The 13,378-nt window shown below is 41.7% G+C and overlaps 1 protein-coding gene across 1 annotated transcript in view; it reads left to right on the forward strand.

Moving 5' to 3' along the window:
- AQP3 (aquaporin 3 (Gill blood group)) overlaps positions 1–9,880 on the forward strand; it is a 73,495-nt gene extending 63,615 nt beyond the window's left edge. Inside the window, exons 3-6 of the mRNA XM_073680423.1 lie at positions 761–898; positions 5,347–5,465; positions 7,471–7,688; positions 8,563–9,880. Coding sequence (XP_073536524.1) covers positions 761–898; positions 5,347–5,465; positions 7,471–7,688; positions 8,563–8,731 — 644 coding nt within the window. The 3' untranslated portion in view covers positions 8,732–9,880. The remainder of the gene's footprint in view (positions 1–760; positions 899–5,346; positions 5,466–7,470; positions 7,689–8,562) is intronic.
- Positions 9,881–13,378: the final 3,498 nt, after the last annotated feature.

Here is a 13,378-nt window from a genome sequence, read left to right on the forward strand (position 1 = left end):
ATACTCTAATAGGTTGTTCAATAATCAAAACAGTTTTGTGTTGAGTGTGTGTCATGAGAATGTAAATGAAGTAGTTCACATTCTCATTGCAAATCGGATGCACTAAAATGCTTCACATGTTTCTGCAGACTTGTGAATCCTAACAGAGCGCAGTGTGCACACTGTCAGGATCCTCTGGTGCCAGCGCTGGGAGAAGGTGAGCATGTGACCACAAATATGCGATTTGCATATATATGTGGTCACATGCCGACTAGAAGTACATGGCCTCTCTCAATACAAGTGAATTGAGCAAAGCCGGACACGACTAGTCGGAATGTGGCCGGAAGTATGCAAATCAACCGCCCACTCCCAGCAACGAAGAATCCTGACAGTGTGTACTGTGTACACAGTGAGGATTCACAAGTTTGCAGTCAAATAGAGTGAGCCCCAGGCCTGGACATCCTCTTTAATATAGGATGGGGCTGTAGCAACCTCAAATTTATTCATGTATATGGAAAATAATGGATAAAGCATCTGAACAATAGAGAAAATGTTAATGTTGGATGAAACTCTCCTTTAAGAAGATATTTTTGGTTTCTGTGCCTTTAATTCGCAGGTGAAATGTGTGCACTTGTGAACTTGGTGACTGAAGTCAGATGTTGAAAGGAACACTATTGATCCTATTCCTTACTAGATGAACTTGTCTATTTACATTCTCCATAGAGAACACAGACCTTGCCCTCTTTCCATTGTGCTTTACAATGCCCATTGTCTTCTGCAGGTGGTCATTTGAATCCAGCCGTAACATTTGCCTTGTGCTTAATGGCGAGAGAACCTTGGATCAAGCTCCCTGTGTATACCTTGGCACAGACTCTAGGAGCGTTCCTCGGAGCCGGGATCGTTTATGGCTTGTACTTTGGTAAGTCAAATGCAGAATATTATGTAGATCATCAGGGCATGCTGGGAGTTGTAGTTTGTCAACTGGAAAGCCAAAAGGTGGGGAAAATGGATCTATGAGATGAGTTGAACATAAATGTTAGATCATTACCAGTTTTGGAAGAATTGGATGAGATTAGGCAACAGTCTCCATGGTCGGATGAGCCGAGTCTGGGGGACTAGAGGTGGACTAAATAGATCTACTGATTGAATGAATTGGAATAATTTATAACCCCCACCTTTCCTATGTCCTTTAAGGGCAATAAAGGGCCACTCATGATGACCCCCTCTATGAGCCAGAAGGAGACGCAATCACATGTGTCTGCACACTATCTTGACACTGATTCTAAAGGGAGTCAGTCAGCACGACATGATGGTTCAAACCAAGTACAGGTGTTTGATGCCCCTTGGTGTGGCTGATTATCTTCATATACCTTTCCATCCGGTGGCATAACTAGACCCGATGCAAAATTTGGACTTGGGCCCCCGCATGTTGGTCAGATGTATGGACCCTTGCAGCATTCAAGATCCTATAAAGACATGAGTGTTTGCCCCTATGTAATAATGTCCCGATCCTAGGCCCTCCCTATAATAATGTCCCCATCCTAGGCTCTTCTATAATAATGTCTCCAGCCTAGGCCCTTCCTATAATAATATCACCATCCTAGGCCCTTCCTGTAATAATGTCCCCATCCCAGGCCTTTCCTATAATAATTTCAGATCCTAGGCCCTTCCTATAATAATGTCCCCATCCTATGCTCTTCCTATAATAATGTCCCCATCCTATGCTCTTCCAATAATAATGTCCCCATCCTATGCGTTTCCTATAATAATGTCCTCATCCTGGGCCCTTTCTTATAGTAATGTCCCCATCCTAGGCACTTCCTATAATAATGTTCCCATCCTATGCTCTTCCTATAATAATGTCCCCATTCTATGCTCATCCTATAATAATGTCCTCATCCTATGCTCTGCCTATAATAATGTCCCCATCCTAGGCCCTTTCTATAATAATGTCCCCATCCTAGGCCCTTGCTATAATAATGTCCCCATCCTAGGCCCTTCCTGTAATAGTGTCCCCATCCTAGGCCCTTCCTCTAATAATGTCCCTATCCTGGTCTAATGTCCCCCATCCTGTACTAATGTCCCCCATCCTGGACCCTTTGTGAAAGCAATGGTTACGGCCCTGTTCCCACCTACTTGTTTTTATCTATCATCACCTTCCTCTGGCTGTCAATCAAGGAAGAGGAGGGTGAAGGAAGACGGAAAACAAGCAGGTGCACTGAACTGCTCGGCCACGCCATGGGGCATCAAGTACCCATGCTTGCTTTGAACAGTCATTTTGTGCTGACAGACTCACTTTAATGGGTGAGGTGTGATGCGTCAGATACCTGGGTGACACCACTAAAACAAATTTCCAATCGTTTAAAGCAATGGGATCTATAAAGGCTTTCATTTTATGCATTCATTGGACAAATTGGACACAAATCTGCTAAAATTAGAGGAGTGGAACACACCAAACAAGTAGAAAGTAAAGTCTATACAAATAAGTGTAAGCTCACTTTGTATAATTGCATAAATGGCAATTCCCCAGAGTTTCCACTGTGGATGCAGGCTGTTTATGATGCCCTCTTTGTTGTTCCATTAGTAATTAGCATCAGATTTTGACCCTACAATATTCACATTTTCACATTTCACTTGCTGCTCACCATATCATAGCTCTTTACACTGAGAGATGAACTGCAAATATTTCCAGAATATTCACATGACGCCATACACATCATATTCGGGAGAAGTTTATATAATGAGCGTATCTCTGTAAGGCGTGAAGGATGTAATTACATATCATTACAACTTTACATAAAAAAAAGATTAAAGATTATAAGGACTATTTTCCTGCACAATAGACACATTTCCACTCTTCTCTATCCCAAATATGACAACTATGAAATATATCATAAGCGGCTTGTTCAGGTATTCCCACTTCTAAGCTTATAATTTCCCTGCCAAATACAGCAGGTTCCACCCAAGGCTGATCCTTGTCCCATGAGTGATACATGGTTCAGAAGTAAAAAAAAGGAAAAAGCCATTAGGAAATTGCAGGAAGTGACAATTATCTGGGCGCAGCGCTCACAGTTTCATGCCGGATCATTCTTTGTTAGGGGCCCAATTGGATGATAAACCTGAAAGAAACAGGTTCCACCGGCAACAGGTTGTTATAAATGGCTGGATCTTAACCAAGGAACTAAAATACAAATGGCAACAATGTTACTAAGTGTCGTTGTGTGAATTCTCTTTTTATATTGGAAACAATTATATAATTATGGAGCTGGAAACAAATACAGGTAACCCATCCAATTACCAGACTGCTGTGAGAATCCAGACAAAATGCCTAGAGTCTTATGGGCCCCGATGCATGTTGGTCAGATGTATGGGCCCTTGTAGCATTCTAGATCCTTTAAAGACATACGTGTTCACCCCCCATCTAATAATGTCCCCCGACCTGGCTCCTTCTTGGAATAATCTCCCCCATCCATGGCCCCATGCTAAAACATTTTTCCTCATCCTGGGCCCCTTCCTGGTATAATGTCCCCCATCCTGGTATAATGTCCCCATGCTGGTATAATGTCTGAATTTTGGGATAATGTCACTCATCCTGGTATAATGTCCCCATCGAGGTATAATGTCTGAATTCTGGTATAATGTCCCCTATCCTGATATAATGTCCCCATCCTGGTATAATGTCTGAATTATGGTATAATGTCCCCTATCCTGATATAATGTCCCCATCCTGGTATAATGTCTGAATTCTGGGATAATGTCACTCATCCTGGTATAATGTCCCCCATTCTGGTATAATGTCCTCCATCCTGGTACAATGTCCCAATTATAGTATAATGTCCCCCATGCAGGAATAATGTCCCCATTCTGGTATAATGTCCTCCATCCTGGTATAATGTCCCCTATACTGATATAATGTCCCCTATCCTGGTATAATGTCCACCATCCTGGTATAATGTCCCCATTCTGGTATAATGTCCCCCATGCTGGTCCCCTTCTGTTCTTCTTCAGCACATTTTAAAAAGAAATAAATGATACTACTCATTTTCCCCAGCTCCCACACTGCACGGGGTCCTCTTCTGTAGCCGGCTCAGGAGACGGCAGCTGACTTTGGGGTGCCGGTATGGGCAGCGCATGACGTTACAGCCATGCGAAACCTGTCACTGGTAAACTGATATCTGCAGCGGCCTCTGATTAGCCGGTGGCGTGTATTACAGAGTAGGGACCCAGTGGGTCTCTTCACCGCAATACATTTCATCTGAATGTGCATTGGATGACCCACTGGACAAGTCATAGTCCTACCATCTGTGATCACGATCGTTACGCCCCTGCTCACCCCGTCCTGCATAAATGATTGTATAATGGCAGTTTTCACTTATACTTTGTGTTTCAGTTCTTCACCATTTTTAAAATGGAACTATTAATGAGGTTGTCCTGCCTTAGGTTACAAGTCTGCAGTAGCTCTATGTGACTCCTTGCACGATGCGCTGTTAGGATTCTCCACTGCCGGCGCTGAAAGTGGGCGGCCATATTCTTGCAAGACTTTATACAGTCTTGTTCAATTCAATTGCTCTGAGCGAAGCCCCAGACGTCTAGTCAGCATGTGACCGCATGTATGCAAATTGCATATTTGCGGTCACGTGCCTGTCACTTATGGAGAATCCTCACAGTGTGCAGTTCATGAGATGTGAGTATTCATAAGTCTATAGTCATAAAGAGTGACTGCAGACTTATAGCCTAAGGCTGGACAACCCCTTTAAGGGTATATTGACAGAAGGTAAATTTTTTGGCCGAAATGTTTCCAACTGTCCCATCTATCTGATTGGAGCTTGCATATTGCATGTGCTTGCCCACAAAACAGTTCCAATCAACAAATACAACACATTTTCAGTAGCATTGTATGCCAGTCCTGACTTACAGGGGTTATCTGGGGAATATTATTTTTACTATATGCTCAGATTTTTTATTTAGTGTACTGATCTCCTGTTCCAATTCTGTTCGGTCTTCTACTGGTCTCCACTTCCTACTGAAGCAAAGACATCCCATGACAGAGACATATGACCATTGCATCCAATCATTGGTTACAGTGGTAATGCATTATACAGATTGGCTGCAGCGGTCACATGTCCCTCTGACAGCAGGGAGCACAGATCTGTGTGAGATCCAGCACCCGGTTGGTGAGATGAGTATTGCTTCATTTATTTATTTTTTTAAACTAATGTGTACATTTTGTTTTAAACACCCCCCACCGCCACCTTAGACAACCCCTTTAATGCTCCATTCATATCTATAGTACAGATTTTGCTTTGCGTTTGGCTTTATATTTTCCTATCAATCTTTCGATAGCATTTTGACTTTTCTATGTTTCAGATGCCATCTGGTCTTTTGCAAATGACAATCTCTATGTGATCGGTGAAAACGGCACAGCCGGTATTTTCGCCACTTACCCTACGGAACATCTCACTCTGCTAAATGGCTTCTTTGATCAGGTAACACAATGTCTGTCTTTTCAGAGATTAGCTGAACCTGATTGGTTCTTTAGAGGTCCAGAACTGAGTGCAGGGCTAGTAAGGGTTGTCATAGGGACACCAACACAGAAAGACTAATGGTAACTCAGCACAGGGATAAGATATTTTAAATAGTATTTGCCTCCTTTGACATGTCATTGAGACATGAAAGAAGATGGTCTGATGGCTGGAACTGACACCGAAAGAACGCACATAACAGTCCTATCAAGTTTTATAGCAAAACCAAAGAAATGAGCCAAAGTATAAATTGGTATACATGCAACGAATAGGAGCATGTTCACACTGTGGCAATTTCGCAAGCAAAACCCAAGAAAAAACAAAAATGATCATATACCCTATAGAAAGTAGAAAAGTATTTAGTTATAGTACATGTAAATAACACAGGACACTTAGTTATCACTTTTTTGATCCAAAAAAGCGTAAAAGCCATCCCACCATGACAAGGTGAACCCAGTCGGAACAGTCCTATACTGTCTCTAGTATTAAAACTTTACCTTTTGTCAGCCATCCTCAATATAGATAAGGACAGATCAGGACCCCGGCCTGACTGTTCAGACACCTGCCCATGGGACGCTATATAGGTGCAATGCCTAGCTTAAGTTATATATGCACGCAATTAGCCTAACTATGGTGTCAATGGTAGAGCATCAAGAACATCCACTAATGCTATTTTTTACTTACCAAAATTAGTTGAAGGTTCTCATACAATATAAAAAATACACTTTTGAAAGTATAAGCTGGTATTATACTCCAGAGCTGCATTCATAATTCTTCTGTTTATTATTAAAAACAGTTAGCCAGATTGTTGTCAGACATGTTCCTGTTCAGCGCAGTTGCTATAAAACCGGGAAGGATAGTTAGCTTTAGTTTGGTTACTGGGCACAAATTGAAAATCTCCATAGTAAACTCTGTGCAGACAATAAATGAGAAGACGATTAGTAGATTTTCGCTCTGACTCTTGCAGAATCATGAATGCAGCTCTGGTGTACACTTATATATAATGTAAGACAGGATCAGTTCAAGACATAATGGATTTACAAGAAAAAATGTTTATGTTGATTACTTATAAATGTAATCTGTAATGAAGAAATGAAGCCTTAAAGGGGCTTTCATATAATTAATAGATGTTCATAGGATAGATGATAAAGGTATGGTCACTGGGGGTCTGCCTGCTGAGACCCCCACCAATCTTGAGAAACAGAGGTCTAAAGCCACCCTTTGAAAGTAGCATTAGTGAGCATGTGCGACCATCACACATGCTCACTACAACTCCTTTACCCCGGGAACTATGAAGGATCAGAAGGGTTCTCTATGGTCAGACCCCAATAATTATCTATTTGTTACCTATGCTGTCAATAAGAGATATGCTGTATGCTATTTTTTTGACAACCCCTTCACCTTTAAGCCCTGTTTTACCTGTTGCAATCTGATATGTACTGTACACATAAGTGTCTCAGATGAGTAGCTCTCAGCGACCTGATCCAGTCCTGCTCAGTCCTATCTCTTGACCTCCTACGACCTTGAAGCATGTCTCCGTAATTAAATATCAGACCTCACATGTCTTAAAAATTTGACCTTGACAACACACCAGATGCTTCTTCTCTGCTCCAGCTTCAATGAGTCCTTTGTTCAACTTCGAGACAGCAAACTTTCATTAAACTGTAAAGACTCTGGACTCTCCATGTCTCTGGTTAAAGAGAATGTCTCCCGAGTAAAATCTCTTGAGCTACTCTCTTGAAACAATATATTAAAAATTATTTTTGTAAAAGCTAGGCTATCACTAGTGGTGCCACCATTACAGATCCTACATCTGCTTGTCCTATTGTCAATAGTATTTTGGGTAGCGATATAATGGTGACCATATTGGTTGCCATTGGTTGATTTTTTCAAATTTTTAAACTTTCCTGAAAATTGATTCCGAATATATTTTAATTTAATATTATAAAAACCTTTTCATTTTTTTCAGTTTATTGGCACTGCAGCTCTGGTTGTCTGTGTCTTGGCTATTGTTGACCCCTACAACAACCCGATCCCTCGTGGGCTTGAGGCCTTCACCGTTGGATTTGTTGTTCTTGTCATTGGATTGTCTATGGGCTTCAACTCTGGTTATGCCGTCAACCCTGCTAGGGACTTTGGACCACGTCTCTTCACCGCCTTGGCTGGCTGGGGCACAGATGTCTTTACGTAAGTGTTAAAGGTTTTTTTTCTATCAAAATAATAAAAATTGTAGCTAATTCTCCGAGACAAAAAAAAAACTAAAATAATAGGCGGAAAGTTAATATTCACCTTTGAACAGAATATTTTTTTATTCTTCATTTGCTAACTAAATGCAAAGTTAAACAACTTTCTAAATGGTCTTCATTAACAATTTGCTGCCAATATGCTTCCTCGGAGTATCTCTAAGTTCTTTAGCTGAGTGCTGTGGAAAAAAAGATATAAATCCATCAGAGTTCCTGCTCCTGAAGACTCTCTCTCGGCTCTGCCCTCTCTTCTCTCAATGTTAGAGATAGCAGCAGGAAGGAGATGGTACACAAATCTCCACAGCATGGAGGAAAGAAAGTAGAAACAAAAAGCAAAATAAAAGCCCAAAAAATACATACCTCATACCGAATCCTAAATCGGCAAAAATACAGACAACAAACTAAACCTTTTACGATAAATACAGACCTTAGACCACCTAAATGTAACAACTTCCGACAAGATCCTGCTAAATACACAATGTAGTCCCCTCAAAAATGCAGACCCTCAAACCAGACTCTCTTAATATAGCCTCCAGACCAGATCACAAAGTAAGCCCATATCGCATAACACAAAATACAGATTCCAGACTACATCCTCTGATTGCAGACTGCAGACTTCCCCCAGACAAGAGTCCATAAAAACTTGTAAAAAGTGCAATCTTTCCACCTCAGGTCAGTGACATTGACTGTAGTAGAGTCAAGGACCACAGGACACCATCTAATGGGGACTCTCGTATATTACCTTTTGTACATTAACCTATCATGTTGTATCCTTTATATACAACACATTAATAAAATCAATTTGTTTGTTCCCATAGTGTTGGCGGACAGTGGTGGTGGGTCCCCATCGTTTCACCTTTACTGGGAGCCGTTGCTGGAGTTATGGTCTACCAGCTAATGATTGGCTGCCATATTGAGCCTGCACCAGCGTCTACAGAACAAGAAAATGTCAAGTTGGCCAACGTCAAACACAAAGACAGGATCTAAAGAGGCAGCCACTAGAGGACTAAATATCATGGCTGCCACCAGCCAAGAACAAGATAGCGGACGACATCCGTGTGTCTTACACATTATTAGATATTCCTTGTATACCATTAGTAAATTGTCAGATGTGCAAAAACGTCTTCCCCTATTGAGCAAATCCGTCTTCTCTTACCATGCGCTGTACATAAAGCATATATGGACTGAGGCATTGAGCTATGTATTAAGTCTCATTAAACAATCTTTTTGTCACTTCACAAGGGCAAGTACCAAGTGACCCCTATAGCTACTATGGAGCCTTTGGAGAGAAGGAAGAAGCTTGGGTTGTAGCCATCAACGTCTCTCTTCCCAGGCTCTGCAATGTTATCAAATAGGGAATAATGGAAACTCCATTGGCTGGGGAGTCCACCTCTCCTTTGAGGGCTTGGGTGAAAGGTGAGCGAACCAGGTCTGATCCCTCTTGTCCTGGAATGAGGGTGTTTGGCATGACCTAGCACAAGGTTGGGGGGCCCATCTTTATTACTGTAATGGGACACTTCCCCTCTTGTCTATTCCTTCTTATAGCACTGAACACAGTTCGGAGCTTATAACTAAGTATTTAATCTTTCTGACTTGGATCAATGTCATTTTTTTTATTTTTTTACAGGCAAAAACCATTTGAGCAATTATTACAATTATATGCATATTGTCTTGGCCCAAAAAGATCATCTATTCTTAGAAGTCCAATAGGTGTCCCTTATACAGTGATTGACCACCTTCTTTATATAACATATATACAATAAATATATATGGGGGGTCATGACAGTACTGGACGCATATATAATGGGTAAGTCTACTGCAATGTATGTGGGGCCCCAATGGGCCCGTCTATAATACTACGAACCAGGCCGGACCATTCACTGCAATTACATATAAACTGGAAGCCACTGCGGTGCATTGCTGTGGTCTATCACTTACTATCCAGTCATCAGACAATGCTTCTGCGGGGGGGTTTCTATGATGATTTATTTTTTTTTTTAAGAAGAGGTTGTGATTGCTTAAATATGACGCTAATGATGACGGCTGCAAGCTTTGTACATATACCTTGTTGCAATTACTTGTGCATTGAGTATATTTTACGTGCCATTAAATACAATATTGTTATAGAAAATATGAGATCTTGCGTCCCGGTCATTATTTGCACACTGTGTCCAGACGCTGGCTCTGGTTTTACCTTTTTGCATGCCTGTATATTCAGTATGAATCACTAATGAACATTATATTTAGGTGTATGATTAACAATTTTATCCCTCATGTCAAGTTTTTACAGCTTATAGGGGTTTTCCACTTTTGGAAAACCCATGTCCCTTAACTGCAGTTTTTACTCACCCTTCCCAGGCCAAGTGCTGAGTCTCCACCGCTGCTCCCAGTGTCTGTTATTGTCTGCAGAACTGACGTCATGTTGACAGCACTGCAGCCAATCAGTGAGCTCAGCTGTTCTGACCAAGTTAACGGCACAAATCACTCATCTCACTGATCAGCTGTAGCGTTGCAGACAATAGCAGACACAGTTTAACTGCACCTGGGGGACAGGGCTCTTTGCAAACCGGAAAACCCCTTCAACACAACTTTTCGAAAAACTTTTCCCCAAGTTTGTTCAGTATTGTGTGGATTTGTTCAAATGCACATGTACATAGACAACATGGACAGGAGGTCATGGTTTGGCCATACTAGGGCACTTCTACCGAGATTTCACAAACTGAAGCGCCACGATAGTAAAGAACCACATCTGAACTTCTACTTACTTACTTAGGGCTAGTTGATCTCCATTGTGGTATGAAATGTTCTTGAATTTCAAAGATAAGTGAAGAACAGTCACACTTAATATCAATTATTAACTTCAAGTATGGATCTAGATGCATAATTACTATTCATGAAGCCATTTGCTATAGGATAATAGAGTAGTAAGAGTCCTGGTCAGGTTGGCTTCATACAACTTTCTCTTGATATAAATATAAAGGCAAACTGCTATGGAGTCCAAGGTGATGATTTCAGAATGTGCCCCATCTTTGATCTCAAAATGACAGTTTCATCCATAAATTGTGCTCCACAATAGCGTCTTAGACACAGTTAAGGAGATCCAACCAAAGGTCCAAACTCTTAACTCTAAGGTAGAGGTGTATGTAGGTTTTCCGGCACCTGGGGCAAGAGTTCAGTTTAGCGCCCCCCACCAAGCATATATGAGATTTGCACACTTAGGCTATGTTCACATATCATGTTTTTTTTGCGTCACAAATCTGCAGCAAAACCTGATCTCTGGCAGGAAAGAAGCTGCATCAAAAACTCAAGTTTTGTTGCGTTTTTTGATGCGTTTTTTTGGTGCATTTTTGGTGTGTTTTTTTTTTTTGCAGAATTGTGTCTCTTGTTCATGCTTTGTCTCTTTTATGTAGGTACATAAAGTTCAGTGAAAAAAAGAAATCTCATTCTGGTTTTGGCATAACAGTAGGGGAGGTGAATTGTTTAAGAATAGTTTAACTAACAAACTCAATGCACTGCCAGTGCATACTTTCACACTATGGGGTTGCACAGGCATTATTCAATTTCACACCTCCCTGGGCCACAGGTATTGTTCAATCTCACACGTAGTTCAGCCAATGTTTACACAATGTACACATCACTAATTTAATTAAACTCTTCTTTAACAAACTACCATCTCAATGACCAAGACAAGATGGTGAAATCACAAAAGTACTGTTGTACTTGCTTATTTCCACAAAAAACGCAGCAAAACCTGATAGCTATGTTCACACATCATGTTTTTTTCAGCGTTTTTCACTACCCATTATTTACTATGGGTGAAAAAATGCTGAAACACGCTGAAAGAAGTGACATGCTTTATTTTCCAAAAAAGGCTGCAAGGCACAAAATACGCAAAAAAAAAAACATGATGTGTGAACAGAAAATTCTGGTTTCTCATAAACTTTGCTGTTACTGCAAAAGGCAGCTGAAAATTTGCATATAAATCTGCAGCAAAAAACGCTGAAAAAACCATGATGTGTGAATATAGCATTAGTCACGTGCCGACTAGCTCTTCTCCCTAATTCTCTCAATGTTCAGTGAAAAACTGAGAGAAGCAGAAAGAGAAGCAACTTGTCATGTGAGCGAAAGTATGAAAATTGCATATGAGTGAAGTGTCCACGTGAGGACTGCCGGAACCAGCAAGCAGAGCTGAATCCTGACAGTGAGTATATTACACGCTGTTGGGATTGGCATACAACAGGGCTTCATTTTATAATGAAAAGGATTGTCCAGGTTTGAGATAAAAGTCTGCTGTCTTTCCATGTGACTGCATGCTTCGGAATTCTCACAGCGCATGCATTGCACACTTTTAGGATTATCCCTTGCCGGTGGCAAGAGTGGATGGTCATGTGAGCATAAGTATGCAAATTTTATACTTCTGGCCACATACCGACTAGACGAGTCCAATTTCGCTCAATTCATTTTCATTGAGTGAGACCATGCATGTCTAGTCGGCACGTGACTGCATGTACACAAATCGTGGCCACTAGAGAATCCTGACAGTGTGCAGTGCGCACTGTGAGAATTCAGAAGTCTACAGTCACATAGAATGACTGCAGACTCATCACAAACTTGGACAATGCCCTTAATGCTCCTAACATAAATACAAATATTAGAATTAGTCAGTATTACAAAAAAAGTTTACATCCAGGTACCTTGTAGATGACGCTGTCTTTCATTGGAGTCGTTCTTTCTTTTCTTCATCTTGTCCAGACGCCATGATGACTTTTCCCATCCACCGCCTGTCTCTACAGACTTCCATCTTCTCCGGTCTTGTGCAGCACATCCCCACACGATACTCTTAAAAATAGCAGTGTCATTATAATGCTCTTGAATAAAAATATCTGCCCTACACTGAGCCCCAGAATAAATAATTGCCCCTCACTATATTCCCTGCACAATATATGACCCCCATATGGTCCCTCTTATGGTACATGCCCTCCACACTGCCCCCTCCTTTCCATACTGGGCCCTCACACTGGGTCCCCCCTATAAGACCCAGTCTCTATACTGTGCCCCCTCATCACACTCCCCCTCCTTGGCATACTGTCACCTCCCTCCTGGCTGTGCACTTACACTGTCCCCCCATGCTACCCTCCCACACTACTCAGTTTCTATTCTGTGCCCACTTACACTTTTCTCCACCCATACTGTCTCCTAACACTATTCCCCTCAATAGTATCCTCACACCTTTCCCACTCCCTCCTCATACTGTCTCCTCTCACATCCCCCCTGCTAACCATACTGTCTCCTCATATATTTACCCCCTCACTCTCCATACTGCCTCCTCACACATCCCCCCAACTCCCCATACTGGGTCTGCACCCATCCCCCCACTCACCATACTGTGTCTGCATTCACCCCCCCTTCACTCCCAATACTGCGTTCGCACCCATTCTCCTCATTCTGTGTCCGCAGCAATCCCCCCCACTCACCATACTGTGTCTACGTCCACCCCCTCATACATTCCCCCCCTCGCTTCTCCTACTGTGTCCGCACCCAACCCCCACTGATCATACTGTGCAACACTGAGACTGTTAGCTCCTGTACACTGTGTTCCAAATTATTATGCAAATAATATTTTCTCAGATTTTC

The sequence above is a fragment of the Phyllobates terribilis genome, unplaced genomic scaffold (genome assembly GCF_046119375.1).
Source record: "Phyllobates terribilis strain yellow unplaced genomic scaffold, ASM4611937v1 Scaffold_1__5_contigs__length_1240528914, whole genome shotgun sequence".
NCBI classification, from domain to species: Eukaryota; Metazoa; Chordata; class Amphibia; order Anura; family Dendrobatidae; genus Phyllobates; species Phyllobates terribilis.